The sequence below is a fragment of the Schistocerca nitens genome, chromosome 2 (genome assembly GCF_023898315.1).
Source record: "Schistocerca nitens isolate TAMUIC-IGC-003100 chromosome 2, iqSchNite1.1, whole genome shotgun sequence".
Classification (NCBI taxonomy): Eukaryota; Metazoa; Arthropoda; class Insecta; order Orthoptera; family Acrididae; genus Schistocerca; species Schistocerca nitens.
Genome location: NC_064615.1, coordinates 909,909,264 through 909,927,201, shown reverse-complemented (window position 1 = coordinate 909,927,201; position 17,938 = coordinate 909,909,264). Strand labels below are relative to the sequence as shown.

Sequence of the window (17,938 nt, the reverse complement as noted above, 5' to 3'; positions counted from 1 at the left end):
TATATAGAAAGTGGAAAAGAAAATTAAAGATCTGTTGGATGACGGTAAATTTAGCTTTGAGAAAGGTAAAGGCATCAGAGAGGCAGTTCTGACGTTGCAGTTGAAAATGGAAGCAAGACTAAAGAAAAATCAAGACAGGTTCATAGGATTTGTCAACCTGGAAACCAGACAATGTAAAATGTGTGCAAGATGTACGGAATTTCGAGAAAAATAGAGGCAATATAGAGGGAAAGACGGGTAATAAACAATATGTACAAATTCCAGGAAGAAACAATAAGAGTGGATGACGAAGAACGAAATGCTCGAATTAAAAAGAATGTATGACCAGGATCGTAGTCTTCCGCCCATACTGTTGAGTCTATACTTCCAGGGAGAAATGACGGAAATAAAAGGAAGGTTCAAGAGTGAGATTAAAATTCAAGGCGAAAGGATATCAGTGTTAAGATTCGCTGGTGACATTGTTATCTCAGTCAAATTGAAGAAGAATTGCAGGATCTGCTAAATGGAATGAGTAATGAATGTTGACTGAGAGTAAATCGAAGAAAGACGAAAGTAATGAGAAGTTGCAGAAACGAGAAAATCTGATTTGGTGATCACAAAGTAGATAAAGGAATTCTGCTACCTAGGCAGCAAAATAACCCGGACTGAGGAAGAAGGGCACAAAAAGCAGACTGGCACTTGAAAGGTGGCTACACTGAGTCACAGCGCCAGAGATTGCGCCAAGGAGTATTATTCCGCCGCCCCCACTGGGGCAGTAGTAGTTCAGAGGTTGCCGTGGGAAGTGCTTGTTGAGAGGATGTCGAGAGCAGTACTAGTTCAGAGCATGTCGTGTGCAGTTATTGTTCTTCTGCTGGCCGAGAGAGTAGATGCTGTTCGGTTGGTGTAATGTATATATGGAAGATGTTGCAATGATCGTAGTGTATTTTTCGTCAATATATATGGAGGTAACAAAATTTTTTTAATTTCAAATCTCCTTAATAATAATGCCTCTTGGTCACAGGTTCAGTCAACAAAGCATCTGGCTCGTGTTCATATATTAGACTTGTAATTCTGGCTTCTATGTGCAATTATAATATTTCTGGTTTTTCAATTAGTTCATTGTAAATGGTGTTTAAAATTTCTTGTCGTATTGAGGAAGAACCATGCCAGATACATGTACGTTGAGTCACACTACCACACACAGAACAGTTACACTTGTGCTTTATTGTTTCGTAGCTTTTATAGTTGCAGGGGACTTAATTAATCAATTGTGTTAACGGAAATTTTCTTTCATTCTTTATTGTTATTTTATGCAGTCAGATTGCGTACTAACCGGTTACGAGACTTCGTAACCGGACACACAGCTACTAAAATTATTGCATTCATTTTATAATTAAGCCCCCATGCACACTGGAAAAACTGACATTCCTGCCAAGCGTGTCTACTGTTATCAAATATAGGCCTTAAACTGAAGAATAAATTTTTGAGAATGTGCGCCTGAAGCACGACATTGTATGCTAGTGAAACATGGACTGTTGAAAAACCGGAACACAAGAGAATGGAAACATTTGAGATGTGTTGCTACAGAATAATGTTGGAAATCAAGTGGACTTACAAGGTAGGGAATGAGGAGGTTCTCCGGAACATCGGCAAGGAAAGAAATATATGGAAAACACTGGCAAGAAGACATCTATTAAGACGTCACGGACTGACTTCCATGGTACTAGAGGGAGGTTTAGAGGGTAAAAACTGCAGAGGAAGACAGAGACTGGAATACATCCAGCAATTGAGGACGTAGGTTGCAAGTACTATTCTGAAATGAAGAGGTTGGCGCGGAGACGAATTCGTGGCGGACCACATCAAACCAGTCAGCAGGCTGAAGGCTAAAAAAAGAAAATTGGAGGCCATGACCTTCGGAGAAGTCATGCAGTAATGTATACTGTCAGCTCCTGGGGAACCGCCTCTGCATAAAACCTTAGGTAGCGAACAAGCTGTGTTTTGTATACAATTATTCATCTCACTGCCTGTATTATTGAGCATACAGCTATAGGAGGAGATCTCTTAGTGGTTGGAAGTGGTTTAAAACGAGTTATGCGATTCATAGCGATTCGTTTTATTGCCCATAACCAAGTTTGTTCTCGTAAATGTCAACAACAGTGAACATATAGACCACTCGGATACTAATCCATTCGAGCGTTTTGCGGGCAGACAATAAAGAACTACGAAAAGGAGTTTTTATTTCCAGCGGGGCTGCGCATATTTACATCATTTTTATGTTCTGCTGGTAACGGCTTTCTGCAACGGTCGTAAACCGCCACCAGGCGTAACGGAAGTTTAGATCGTTACGTTTAATACCCAGCCAAAGATCTTAGAGGAGAAAGCGGCGGCTGTTTCTCATGCTTCCCAGTTTATTTCCAAGTCCTTCTGAGATTACTTGGCCGACTGTTTACTTTCTCTGGTTTCCCTCCGTTGCGAGAACGGAGACATCTGTGGCAACGGATGTTAATATGCAACTTGATTTTTACTTTTGAAGCACGTTGCTCGTAAGCGCGAACTGGCATATGTCGTATGCTACTCACTAAAGCAAATGCAACAGCAATGAAAAAAATCACACAGAATTATATATATATATATATATATATATATATATATATATATATATATATATATATATATATATATATATATATATATATAGGGTGTTACAAAAAGGTACGGCCAAACTTTCAGGAAACATTCCTCACACACAAATAAAGAAAAGATGTTATGCGGACATGTGTCCGGAAACGCTTGATTTCCATGTTAGAGCTCATTTTAGTTTGGGCAGTATGTACTGTACTTCCTCGATTCACCGCCAGTTGGCCCGATTGAAGGAAGGTAATGTTGACTTCGGTGCTTGTGTTGACATGCGACTCATTGCTCTACAGTACTAGCATCAAACACATCAGTACGTAGCATCAACAGGTTAGTGTTCATCACGAACGTGGTTTTGCAGTCAGTGCAATGTTTACAAATGCGGAGTTGGCAGATGCCCATTTGATGTATGGATTAGCACGGGGCAATAGCCGTGGCGTGGTACGTTTGTATCGAGACAGATTTCCAGAACGAGGGTGTCCCGACAGGAAGACGTTCGAAGCAATTGATCGGCGTCTTAGGGAGCACGGAACATTCCAGCCTATGACTCGCGACTGGGGAAGACCTAGAACGACGAGGACACATGCAATGGACGTGGCAGTTCTTCGTGCAGTTGACGGTAACCCTAATGTCAGCGTCAGAGAAGTTGCTGCTGTACAAGATAACGTTGACCACGTCACTGTATGGAGAATGCTACGGGAGAACCAGTTGTTTCCGTACCATGTACAGCGTGTGCAGGCACAAAAGCAGCTGATTGGCCTCCACGGGTACACTTCTGCGAATGGTTCATCCAACAATGTGTCAATCCTCATTTCAGTTCAAATGTTCTCTTTACGGATGAGGCTTCATTCCAACGTGATCAAATTGTAAATTTTCACAATCAACATGTGTGGGCTGACGAGAATCGGCACGCAATTGTGCAATCACGTCATCAACACAGATTTTCTGTGAACGTTTGGGCAGGCATTGTTGGTGACGTCTTGATTGGGCCCCATGTTCTTCCACCTACGCTCAATGGAGCACGTTATCATGATTTCATACGGGATACTCTACCTGTGCTGCTAGAACATGTGCCTATACAAGTACGACACAACATGTGGTTCATGCACGATGGAGCTCCTGCACATTTCAGTCGAAGTGTTCGTACGCTTCTCAACAACAGATTCGGTGACCGATGGATTGGTAGAGGTGGACCAATTCCATGGCCTCCACGCTCTCCTGACCTCAACCCTCTTGATTGTCATTTATGGGGGCATATGAAAGCTCTTGTCTACGCAACCCCGGTATCAAATGTAGAGACTCTTCGTGCTCGTATTGTGGACGGCTGTGATACAATACGCCATTCTCCAGGGCTGCATCAGCGCATCAGGGATTCCATGCGACGGAGGGTGGATGCATGTATCCTCGCTAACGGAGGACATTTTGAACATTTCCTGTAACAAAGTGTTTGAAGTCACGCTGGTACGTTCTGTTGCTGTGTGTTTTCATTCCATGATTAATGTGATTTGAAGAGAAGTAATAAAATGAGCTCTAACTTGGAAAGTAAGCGTTTCCGGACACATGTCCACATAACATATTTTTTTTTCTTTGTGTGTGAGGAATGTTTCCTGAAAGTTTGACCGTACCTTTTTGTAACATCCTGGAACGTTCACTTCGCACATATAACACTACTGCTAAGGTAGACTGAACCAAAGATGCAAAAGAAAATTGCAGTATGGGCAATATACAGGGTGCTAGGGGTATAGGTACAGATATTGTGGTAAATTAGTACCTTACTATGCACCCAATTCAGTGTGTTAGTTGTTTTTTCTCTGCAATAAACTTTCTTCCCACAAATATATCTCGTAATTTACTACCTGATATTTTCTAGACGATTGTTAAATGAATCGTGAACTCGATTACTACTATCCATTTTGCGTCCGCTTATCCACACTTGAATACCCGATCTGCTGCCCATGGAAAGCAGATACTGATAGCCTGATTGTGACTTTGAGGTACTAACCAATCTAAAAACATACTACTCGTAATAGCTATGATTAATAATCTGCAAATGAACTAAATACTGATGTATCGTTATTCAAGTACACTGCTCTTAGTCATCAGTAGAGGAATATGCACTTATACCACCAACGCCGGCAGGTGTGGCCGAACGGTTCTAGGCGCTACAGTCTGGAACCGCGCGACCGCTACGATTGCAGGTTCGAATTCTGCCTCGGGCATGGATGTGTGTGATGTCCTTAGGTTAGTTAGCTTTAAGTAGTTCTAAGTTCTAGGGGACTGACGACCTCAGATATTAAGTCCCATAGTGCTCAGAGCCATTTGAACCATATACCCCCAACAGCCTCTATGTGATATGAAACGTTACATGTAAACTAAGAAGATAGTGTGAACGTATTAAGCAGTTGCCAGACCAATGTACTATCTCGACACAAAATGAATGCGACTGCTTCCATTAGTAACGAACTGTAGGCCGAGTGCTTTTCGTCCTTGCACTGTTACGTTACCGCTGCAACAGGTTTCATCAGAATCGGTCAGTTCAGGGGAAACTGACGAACAGTTAGCTACAGACTTGTTCTTCGCGTGTTAACAATATAGTATAGTATATCTGTCAAAAAATGGAGAATCCGTAATTGCAATGATATATTTATATTACTTTTTGAACGGTAATAATGACAAGACAGTCATTCAGCGGCTGATTTCAGCTGTGTGTTTCAGATCAAGAAATGTAAGATAGTATATCTGTTACATAAATAAGCAAAATAAAGCATTTGACATTTGTTGTTATGGAAGCTTACTAGGAATTACGTGATTTGATAAGTTAATGAACGAGAAGGTTCTCCGCAAGACCGGCGAGGAAAGTGGAAAGCACTAATATTGTAAAAAGGGGTAGGATAAGGGGACAACTGCTAAGACATCAGGGAGTAACTTCTGTGGTACTCGACTGGACCGTAGAGGGAAAACTGTTGGGGAAGATAGGGACTGAAACACATGTAACAAATAATTCGGGACGTTGGGTGCACACTATGTGATTATAAGCACGCTGACACGCCTATGTAATGAGGAATTGACCGGTAGGTGTCACAAGAGGCGGACCCGTCAGTATAAAAGGAGGTGGGGAGTATTGTGTTGTTAGTAGCGGAGCACTAACAGCAGAATGGATCTGTGTGGAGAGCTCAGCGACTTCAAATGTGGACTAGCAACCGGATGGCACCCGCGACAGTTCCTCAGGGATATTTCCCTGGGTCCTAGGTTCGAACCTAACTACTGCTTCAATTCTGAATAAAAAAACATCATCGACAACGGCTGAAGACTTCTGGCGTAAGAGATCACCCTCGTTTTGCCAATAGTGTTGTGAAAGAGGGCAGAGGAACGGAATACAGCTTCAGCGCACTCTCTTGCCCATGGGGTGGGAAACTGCTCCTCAAAGGCGGAAGAATCAGCAATGATCAATGGCATGAGGACGCAGAAGGCAATATAAACCACTGCATTAAAGACTAAAACGAAACTCCTCCCGAACAGGTCACGAAGGCCCAACGGTACCGACCGTCCGCCGTGTCATCCTCAGCCATAGGCATCACTGGATGCGGATATGGAGGGGCATGTGGTCAAACACCGCTCTCCCGGCCGTATGTCAGTTTACGAGACCGGAGCCGCTACGTCTCAGTCAAGTAGCTCCTCAGTTTGTCTCACAAGGGCTGAGTGCATCCCGCTCGGCAGACCGGTCACCCAACCAAGCGCCAGCTCAGTCCGACAGCGCTTAACTTCCGACGGGAACCGGTGTTACCACTGCGGCAATGCTTTGCCTGCATTAAAGACTCATAAGGTGTATCAAGAGGACATGAGACCTGCAACTGGCAAAATGTTCCGGATTAGCTCCCCATTCGAATCGGGGAGGCGACTACAAAGAGGAAGGTGACCATGAGAAAAAGATAGATTGACCAACAAAAAAGGTAATATTCTAAAAGTCAGAGCGTGGCATGTCAGAAGTTTGAACTTGGTAGGGAGGTTGGAAAATCTGACAAGGAAATACAAAGGCTCAGTTAATAGATAGATACAAAACGCAACAACGCAGCATGTCATTCTCAGTGGAGAGAAATCTTCTGAAGTAAGAGTGAGTTCAGGTGTGCCGCAGAGGAGTGTCGTAGGAACGTTGCTATTCACAATATATATAAATGACCTTGTGGATAACATCGGAAGTTCACTGAGGCTTTTTGCGGATGATGCTGTAGTATATTGAGAGGTTGTAACAATGGAAAATTGTACTGAAATGCAGGAGGATCTGCAACGAATTGACGCATGGTGCAGGGAAAGGCAACAGAATCTCAATTTAGACAAGTGTAATGTGCTGCGAATACATAGAAGGAAAGATCCTTTATCATTTAGCTACAATGTAGCAGGTCAGGGACTGGAAGCAGTTAGTTCCATAAATTATCTGGGAGTAGGATTAGGAGTTATTTAAAATGGAATGACCATATAAAATTAATCGTCGGTAAAGCAGGTACCAGACTGAGATTCATTGAAAGAATCCTAAGGAAATGCAGTCCGAAAGCAATGGAAGTAGGTTACAGTACACTTGTTCTCCCATTGCTTGAATACTGCTCACCGGTGTGGGATCCGTACCAGATAGGGTTGATAGAAGAGATAGAGAAGATCCAACGGGGAGCAGCGCAATTCGTGACAGGATCATTCAGTAATCGCGAAAGCGTTACGGAGATGATAAATAAACTCCAGTGGAAGACTCTCCAAGAGAGACGCTCAGTAGCTGGGTAAGGGCTTTTGTTGAAGTTTCGAGAACATACCTTCACCGAGGAGTCAAGCAGTATATTGCTCCCTCCTACGTATATCTCGCGAAGAGACCATGAGGATAAAATCAGAGAGATTAGAGCCCACACAGAGGCATACCGAAAATCTTTCTTTCCATGAAGAATACGAGACTGGAATAGAAGGGGAACCGATAGAGGTACTCAAGGTACCTTCCGCCACACACCGTCAGGTGGCTTGCGGAGTATGGATGTAGATGTAGATAGTGAGATCAGTGAAATGAAATGGAAATAATATAAGGATTTATGCAAGATTTTATATTCAGTTGGGACACAGATGATTGCAGAGGTCAAACATCTGTCCAATTTCGCCATTCTTATGAATTTGCTATTGAGTGTGCATCTTGTACTGGGCTCTTAATTGACAGAGTCTCAGCGAGCTTTCACAGCATCGGGTTGTTGCGTTGACCAGAAAGTGCAGTCTTGCTGGGGACCGACTTTCAAGAGTTCTAAGAGCTCCGCCACGGCTGAGAGTAGCTCCCTTACCCAGTGGGTCACGTGCGGCGGTCGGTCACCGGTCAGCTGAGCTTTGTGTGCAGGATGTCGCTTTGGTGGTGCAGGGATATTCACAGAAACTCAGCAGGCATCTGGCAAACAGTCTGCACAAAATAGCCTACGGCAGTTTGGAATAAAGGAATCCCTGGAACTGCAGGGGAGCTGAGTTTTTCTTTACAGTCTGTTGTATTCATCCAAATAGTACCCTGTAGCGCCTGCTGGGCCCACAGACCAGGCTCTAGTCATAGGGGACCTAAGCGTTTCTTTACAGTCTACGGGCAGCTGACTGGAGAGATAACATCGCCAGGTGCACAGTATTGTTAAGTTAGGGGAACGCTCGGAACATTTTTTGAAGGAGTACCGCCGTGTTTTTCTCTCGCCAGGACTCGAAGAACATTCAACTATCTCATGTCATCCTCAGGGTGAGACGCTGTGATTGGTCGGTGCCTAACAAAGTATATAGTGCGGGAGACAGGCGTTTTCTCTACTGGTAAACGAAGCGTGGGTTTCCTCGCATTCGGGTGAGCTGCAACATTTTTCCAAAGCAGGAGTCTGCACAAAATTGTTATCATTCTGTTAAAACTTGCCGAATTCGGCGATTGGGTAGCGGCTAAACAAGATTTTTGGCCAAAAGAGGGCAAGGTTTGTTACGCCGTATCCCACTGGGAGTTCAAGCAACAACCTTACGGATTGGGAAATACATAGTTTTTGGCCGCTTCTTTTTCGCAGCTTCTCCACGTGAAGCTTGTGGTCATGCTCGTCTGGTCTCTCTTCTGGAGATTCTTCTTCGTATAGTTTTTGGTCATTTCTGCGGCACTCCGACGGGACATAACTTTAATTTCGGCTTCTGCAACTGCTTAAGTTCCAGTTTAGCTTCTTGTACTGCAGCATCGTGGCGAGTTCACGGTGCCAGCGTGAGTACGGGATGATACTTCCGAGTCCGTGTTAGGTGCGTTGTTCCAAAGTTGAGAGAATCTTGTTCCGAATTACGTTGTGCGAGACAGCACACTCATGATTCAGGCAGTTGGGTCCCTGCATGTGTTTTCTTTATCCCACAATGATCGATACAGCCATCATGTCGATTCGGAAGCGTGTGTAGAACGCGAGATTACTACGAGATGCTTTCCTCGCCCCCTTTCCCGCGGACGTTTCCACTCAGTATCTTCTTATGTTTAATGGAAGAATTGTGCAGACACTGTTGTCCAAATTTCTCTTATCTTTTGATCTGGAGACATCACTATTTCGTTCGTGAATAAACTTCGTGCTGCGCTGGGTAGCCGCGGGGTCTAGGGCGCCTTGTCTCGGTTCGCGCAGCTCCCCACGTCGGAGGTTCGAGTCCTCCCAAGGGCTTGGGTGTGTGTGTTGTCCTTAGCGTAAGTTAGTTTAAATTAGATTAAGTAGTGATTAAGCTTAGGGACCGATGACCCCAGCAGTCTGGTCCCAAAGTTCAATGGTTCAAATGGTTCTGAGCACTATGGGACTTAACAGCTGAGGTCATCAGTCCCCTAGAACTTAGAACTACTTAAACCTAACTAACCTAAAGACATCACACACATCCATGCCCGAGGCAGGATTCGAACCTGCGACCGTAGCGGTCGCGCGGTTCCAGGCTGAAGTGCCTAGAACCGCTCGGCCACTCCGGACGGCGGTCCCAAAGTCCTTACCACCAATAAACTTTTTGGTTATCCTCCTGCATTTTATACTAGTAAATGATGGTCAAAGTGGACTCACGTTTGATTTCAATAGTCGTATAAACGCCTTAATTACTTTAATTACTATTAGTTTTTGCAAGGGCCACACCCACGACTCATCTGTCAGGGCCATTAATTTCCCATAATTTCAGTTGTGCATAATTTGCCATATCACATTTGAGTCGAAGTGCGGGTAAGGTGGGGTGGGGGTGGGGGAGGGGGCGGGAATCTACATGTCGAAAGGGTTCACTCAATCCATATCATAGGCACACCTTCCTACTAGCCATAGCCCAGTGGCACTTTGAATTCACACGCTCGACTCACCTCGATATCTTGCAAGTTCAGTGGCAGAGTTGTACTTTTGATATTCGATAGCAAACCAACACCGACAACAACGGTCCAGATATAGACGCAGACGTCACAAGCAGAAGATGAATAGATAGAAATAGTATATAGATATATTGAACGGATAATTTAGTATGTAAAGGCAAAAGGTAATCTAATAGGGTTTGGAATGCGGTTGTAAGGAAAGGAATAGAAGAAAGTTGGTAGTAAAAATGAGAGAGCAGAAAGAAATCCGTTGAATTTCAGTTAGGCGATAGTTCAAAGCTGTCAATTCTAGTAGATACCTAGAAATTACAATAACAATCAACGTAAAGTGAAACGGTCACATTCGTAATGTTGTGGGGAAGACAAACTAAAGACTCCTTTTTGTTGGCAGAACACCTAGAAGACGCAACAGGTCTGCTATAGAGACTGCCGACACTACGCTTGGTTGTCCTCTGCTAGAGTGCCGCTGTGCTGTGTGGGAGCCTTACCAGACAGGATTGGCGGAGGACATCGAGAAAGCTGAAAGAAGAGGAAGCTCGTTTTGTATTATCGTGCAACAGGGGAGAGAGTATCACAGATATGACAAGTGAGTGAGAATGGTAATCATCAAAGCGAGGCGTTTTTCGGTGCGGTGAGGTCTTTTCAAGAAATTCCAGTCCTCAACTACATAGGCAGAAATGATCATCGTAATAAAATAAGAGAAATCAGAGCTCGTACACAAAGATTTCAGTGTTCATTTTTCCCTTGCGCTATTAGATAGTGGAACGGTAGAGAACTAGTCTGACGGTGAATTGAAGAACCCTCTGCTTCAGTCTGAATTGCAAATTAGTCACGTAAATGTAGTTGTAGAATTTTTGCAATAAATTTTAGCTAGTGGTAGCAAGTACACTGTTTGAAAATCACAAGACGAAGAGATGTATTTGGAAAAGGTCTGGAGATGTGGGAAGATTTTAGTTGGTTTAAATCACGGTCAGATACCGGACTGTAAGGCGCAGCCAGGAACAGATATAGACTCAGATCTCAATTTAATAGCGATGAAGAGTAAAGTTTAACAGAATAGTACGGAAGAATCAGTGTGGAAAGAAGCAGGACACGAAAATACTCGGGAATGATGAGACGTATTTAAAGTTCGCTTAAGATATGGATTTGCAATGATGAATACCACAGTACACAGTTCCGTTGAAGATGATTAGGCTTCTCTAAAATGAGCAATCTGAGACGATGGAAAGACAAACATAGATATTAGGAAGGTTACCGCGAAAGAAACCTTGGTTAACAGATGAAATACTTCAACTGACAGACGAAACATTACATTACATTACATGACATTAAAACTTGTTACATAGAGCGTGAATACGACATCTCGTGATGATGTGGGAGTGTCAGATTAACACAAGATTGCCGTATACGATGTACTTTTTTTTACAATTTTTATTTTTACTTAATATCTAAACAATTCATCTAGTGAGTAGAATGAGTTATCATTTAGAAATTCTTTTAATTTTTTTTATAGATCCTGGTTGGCTATCTGTCAGACATTTAATGCTATTTGGTAAATGACCAAAGATCTTTGTGACAGCATGAGTCACCCATTTCTGTGCCAAAGTCAGATTTAACCCAGAATATCGTGACAAAATAAAAACACCTACAGCCGTCCTTATGATTTTATTTTATTTTGTTGCTACCAGTTTCAACTGGTGTTTTATTTTGTCACGGTAGTAAACGGCCGTCGTCCCAGAGACCTGCTAGAAGGATGGAAATACAAAAGCTTAACCCAGAATAGTGAAGATCATCCTTTCTTCTAGTTTTGTAGCTATGATCTTTGAAAGTACAAAAGCGTTCAAATCAAGACAGGAATACAGCGGCATAAATCGCTCAGGAATGAAATAAATAATAAGTGCCGGAAGCCTAGGAGAAGTACCCGAGAAAGAAATAAACGTCGGAAGAACTGACTCAAGATACAGAAAAATCAAAACAAACTTGGTGAAATTAAAAGCAAGATTGGTAATAGTCAGTGTGCAATGAGAATTCCACTGTTAAATGCAGTGGAGAGAGCGCATAGGTGGAAAGAGTACACTGGGCAGCAATTGTCTTATGACTTGATGAAAGAAGAAAGTGAAGTCTCTACAGAAGAGAAATGGGATCCAGTCTTAGAGTCGGAATTTAAAAGAGCTCTGGAAAGCTTGAGGCAGAAGGGATGGATAATATTCGATCTAACTTCCTAAAATCATTAGGGAAGTGGCAACGAAACGACTACTCAGATTGATGTGTAGAATCTGTAAGACTGACGACGTACTATCTGACTTTCGGAAAAATATCATCGATACAGTTCCGAAGAAAGCGGCGGCAGGTAAGTGCGAGACTTACCGAACAGTCAAATTAACAGTTCATGCATCCATACTGCAAACAAGAACGTCATACAGAAGAATGATCAGTTACACGACAATCAGTTTAGCTTTAGGGAAGGAAAAGGCACGAGAGAGGCAATTCTCACGTTCTGGTTGATATAATGGAAGCAAGAGTGAAGAAAAATCAAGACACGTTCATAAGATTTGTCAACTGAAAAACACATTCGACAGCGTAAAATGGTGCATGATTTTCGATAGTCTGAGAAAAACTGGAGTAAAGTGCAGCGAAAGACGAATAAAAAAACAATACGTACAAGAACCAAGAGAGAACAATGAGATTGTAAGGCCAAGAACGATGAGCTAGAATTAAAAAGACGGTAAGACAGGAATGCAGTATTTCGCGCCAACTGTTCAATCTATACGTCGAAGAAGAACTGGTGAAAATAGAAGAAAAGTTCATGAGAGGGATAAAAATTCAGGGTGGTAGGCTATCAATGATAAGAATCGCTGATGACTTGAGTGAAAGTGAAGAAGAATTACAAGATCCACCAAATGATATGAATAGTATAATGGGTACAAAGTATGGTCTGAAAGTAATCCGAAGATAAAAGAAAGTAATGAGATGTGCAGAAATGAGAATAGCGAGACTTGGTGATCACGAAGTAAGGGAGCTTACGGAATTCTGCTCCTTCGAAGGAAAATAGCCTATTAGGGACGAAGCAAGAAGGACATAAAAAGCAGACTAGCACGGGTGAAGATGGTTTTCCTGGCTAAGAGAAGTCTACTGGAGTCAAATATAGGCCTTAATCTCAGGAATAAATTGCTGAGAATTTACGTATGGACTCACGGACACTGGGAAAACCGGTACAGAAGAGAACAAGCGTATGAGTTGTGGCGCTACAGGAGAATCTTGAATCAGGTGGACTTGTGAGAAATGAACAGGTCCTCTAGAGAATCGGCGACGGGAAAATATGGAAGAATGGACGGGATGATAGAACATAGGTTTAGACGTCAGGGAATAACATTCGTGGTTGTATAACACGTGCAGAGGGCAAAAGCTGTAGATGAACTAACTGAGCAGCAGTGCAGCAACTAATTGAGGACGTAGTTGCACGTGCTACTCTGAGATGAACAGTTAGCACAGGCGAGGAATTCGTGGCTGGTCGCATCAGAATACTGATAACCACCACGCAAGGGAAACAATAACAATAATACACTACTGGCCATTAAAATTGCTACACCAAGAAGAAATGCAGATGATATACGGGTATTCATTGGATAAGTATATTATACTAGAACTGACATGTGATTACATTTTCACGCAATTTGGGTGCATAGATCCTGAGAAATCAGTACCCAGAACAACGGCCTTGATACGCCTGGGCATTGAGTAAAACAGAGCTTGGATGGCGTGTACACGTACAGCTTCCCATGCGGCTTAACACGATACCACAGTTCACCAAGAATTGTGACGAGCCAGTTGCTCGGCCACCATTGACCAGACCTTTTCAATTGGTGAGAGATCTGGAGAATGTGCTGGTCAGGGCAGCAGTCGAACATTTTCCGTATCCAGAAAGGCCCGTACAGGACCTGCAACATGCGGTCGTTCATTATCTTGCTGAAATGTAGGGTTTCGCAGGGATCGAATGAAGGGTAGAGCCACGGGTCGTAACACATCTGAAATGTAAGGTCCACTGTTCAAACTGCCGTCAATGCGAACAAGAGGTGACCGAGACGTGTAACCAATGGTACCCCATACCATCACGAAGGGTGATACGCCAGTATGGCGATGACGAATACACGCTCCCATTGTGCGTTCACCGCGATGTCGCCAAACACGGATGCGACCATCATGATGCTGTAAACAGAACCTGGATTCATCCGAAAAAATGACGTTTTGCCATTCGTGCACCCAGGTTCGTCGTTGAGTATACCGTCGCAGGCGCTCCTGTCTGTGATGCAGCGTGAAGGATAACCACAGCCATGGTCTCCGAGCTGATAGTCCACGCTCCTGCAAACGTCGTCAAACTGTTCCTGCAGATGGTTGTTGTCTTGCAAACGTCCCAATCTGTTGACTCAGGGATCGAGACGTGGCTGCACGATCCGTTACAGCCATGCGGATAAGATGCCTGTCATCTCGACTGCTAGTGATACGAGCCGTTGAGATCCAGCACGGCGTTCCGTATTACCCTCCTGAACCTACGGATTCCATATTCTGCTAACAGTCATTGGATCTCGACCAACGCGAGCAGCAATGTCGCGATACGATAAACCGCAATCGCGATAGGCTACAATCCGACCTTTATCAAAGTTGGGAACGTGATGGTACGCATTTCTCCTCCTTACACGAGGCATCACAACAACGTTTCACCAGGCAACGCCGGTCAACTGTTGTTTGTGTATGAGAAATCGGTTGGAAACTTTCCTCATGTCAGCACGTTGTAGGTGTCGCCACCGGCGCCAATCTTGTGTGAATGCTCTGAAAAGCTAATCATTTGCATATCACAGGATCTTCTTCCTTTCGGTTAAATTTCGCGTCATCTTCGTGGTGTAGCAATTTTAATGGCCAGTAGTGTAGTATTTCTTCTACCTATCGGAGTACCTCGCACCAGTGTGGCAGTTGTTTGTAGATTGTACTGACCGAGCCGTCGCTTCTGCCGATGGCAACCAACTGCTGGAGGAGTCGTCGGCTTGGACCCGCCGAGGGCGCGGAGCGCAGCAGGAAGGCAGGGTTGGGGCGGTCAGACGGTGGTTGCCCTCACCACCTGCACGTGCGCCTCCTTCTCCTTCTCCCCGGACAGGATGCGGCGCACAGACGAGTGCAGCGGCTCTGCAACAGGCACCACACACCGCGGCCACTGCAGCGGGCAACTCAAGGTACCGCGACAGAGGGTGTGATGTAGCAGCTGGCGAGCGTGACTCATGTGGGCCTGTACACCTGGGACACAAGACAGTGACTTGATGAGTTACTAGCTTAGTCAGGTTCATCCATTGGCTCGTCGCCCTTTTCAATGTATTTGTGGACACGAGTCGCAAAATTCTCTTGTTCTTGCGATTGACTTTTATTCCACTGTACTAAAACATAGTGAACCAAACTACAGGAAAATGTGCACTGTTCATTTGGCCCTATTTACTCTGACCACCCCATTTGTACCTTTAATATTAAAACTTCCTGGCAGGTTAAAACTGTGTGCCGGACTGAGAATCGAACTCGGCTTCTTTGCCTTTCGCGGGCAAGTGCTCTACCAACTGAGCTACCCAGGCACGACTCAGGTCGCGTCCTCACAGCTTTACTTCTACCAGGACTTCGTCTCCTACTTTCCGACTGCTACGGTCGCAGGTTCGAATCCTGCCTCGGGCATGGACGTGTGTGATGTCCTTAGGTTAGTTAGGTGTAAGTAGTTCTAAGTTCTAGGGGACTGATGACCACAGCTGTTAAGTCCCATAGTGCTCAGAGCCATCCTACTTTCCAAACTCTACAGAAGCTCTCCTGCCAGGAAGTTTTATATCAGCGCACACTCCACTGCAGAGTGAAAATCTCATTCTGGAAACATCCCCCCAGGCTGTGGCTAAGCCATGTCTCCGCAATATCCTTTCTTTCAGGAGTACTAGTTCTGCAAGGTTCGCAGGAGAGCTTCTGTAAAGTTTGGAAAGTAGGAGACGAGGTACTGGCAGAAGTAAAGCCGTGAGGACGGGACGTGAGTCATGCTTGGATGGCTCAGCTGGTAGAGTACTTGCCCGCGAAAGGCAAAGGTCCCGAGTTCCATACTCGATCCGGCACACAGTTTCAATCTGCCACGAAGTTTCATATCAGCGCACACTCCGCTGCAGAGTGAAAATCTCATTCTGGAGATCTTTAATATTGCTTGATGCATTTTTTATTTTCCTTCTGGAGAAAAGGTATAGTCGTCGGATGTTTCAGCAGATATTTGCAATTCCATATTTGCGATGTGTAAATGGAGTCAGCCCAAACAGCTCATGTCGCCCATTGTCGAGGAAAGCGTCGGTTTGTTTCTTATTACAAACAAAATGATTTTAAAAGCTTAAGTTTACGGCCCATTCGATAGAGCGGTCCTGAATTGAAAAATAACAGTGACAGTAAAACACGAAGAATAACTGACTCTCCAGGAGCGACGGCTGCGCCCTGGTCCGTGCCGACTGCTACCGCTATGCAGCAGCACTGCTCAGTCGCTACTAGACTACTGGTTATTCTTCGCGTTTTACTGCCCCTGTTAACACATATCGTTAAAACGAGTATAGTACTAGCATAATTTTGGATCACTCTGTCAATGAGTGCGTAAAATCATTTTATTTGTAACGGAAAACAAACCGGCGCTTTTAGTTGACACTACGCATCGCATGAAAGACTTCAGCTAAAGACTGCAAAAATGAGATTGCAATTATCTGCCGAAACACCAGAGAAAATGCGCCGGCGATTTTTAGGAGGGACACAGGGTATGTATCAAGCCCTTGGACTGATCACTTGCTTGTTCAAAAGCTGTTTACTTCAACGTAGTTTACTTGAATGTAGCTTTTACTCAGTCCCTTCTGTTACGCTAGAAATTAGCATATCGTTCCAGTTATAAATCTCAGCCGACTTCGTACCTTTTTCGTATGATGTAGGACCATGAGGAATTAGGTATAATTGCACTTAATACGGTAGACCCCTCCTTCTTGCTGCATATGACGACGAGTTCCAGCACGAGCGCCCAGTGGGCTGAGTTTAACCGCAGTATGTGATTCGGGCCTCCCTGTCATTCAGTTTCAACTCATGTCTCAGATAATTTTATGAAAAATTTCTCTCCCAACATTAACAAACGTCATATTATTGTATTGGTCATTTCAAGAGCTTTCAAAGGCGATTAAAAAGTCTACAGCTTCGTTTTAAAAGCGTATTTGCTTCAAAATCTCGGTTGACACAAAAGTGAATTTATCTTAAACAAAATTACACCCACCTCTGGGTGCTATCATGTATCTAAATCCTCGTTTCGGTGTTTTGAACGCCTCTCGAACGGGGTGAAAGTGCTGGGCGATTCACGCTATGGGGCGGAAATCGCTAAATGTGATGTAAGTGTACAGACAAACAAACGATAACATTTTCTGAAAAATTAGATGACTTATTCCACAGAAAGAGCTTCGCAAATTGAGGAAGTCAATAACGCGTTGGTCCATCTCTGGCCCTTATACAAGCAACTATTCGGCTTAGCGTTGATTGATAGAGCTGCTGGAGGGCCTCCTGAGGGATAACGTGACAAACTCTGTCCAACTGGCGCGTTAGTTCATCAAAATCCCGAGCTGGTTGGAGAATATTGCCCATAATGCTCCAAACGTTCCTAATTGGGGACGCTATCATAAGACAGAATGTCCCGTACCTCCACAAGTTGTAGCTCAAGTATACATGACAGCGTGATCTAATTATAGCTCTCTGCATAAATAAAACGAAGAAAGAAAGAAAAAAGACACTTCTGGACACACTGGAGGTAAATAAATACCTGAAACGAACGAACAGAATTTTCTTTTTCCGTTGTGTTAAATTAAATTTCATTTATGTACATGTGACAAAACTATACAACTATACCATTAAAATCAGATTGAAAATTATAAAATCTGTAAACAAGTTCAGATTCACAAACGTAAGTGC

General features: G+C 43.8%; 1 protein-coding gene across 1 annotated transcript in view; it reads right to left on the bottom strand.

Annotated features, from left to right (window-relative positions):
* Positions 1–17,938, bottom strand: part of LOC126235439 (pyrokinin-1 receptor-like) — a 437,397-nt gene that overhangs the window by 42,586 nt on the left and 376,873 nt on the right. Inside the window, exon 7 of the mRNA XM_049944162.1 lies at positions 14,939–15,127. Within this exon, the coding sequence (XP_049800119.1) occupies positions 15,039–15,127 (89 nt within the window). The 3' untranslated portion in view covers positions 14,939–15,038. The remainder of the gene's footprint in view (positions 1–14,938; positions 15,128–17,938) is intronic.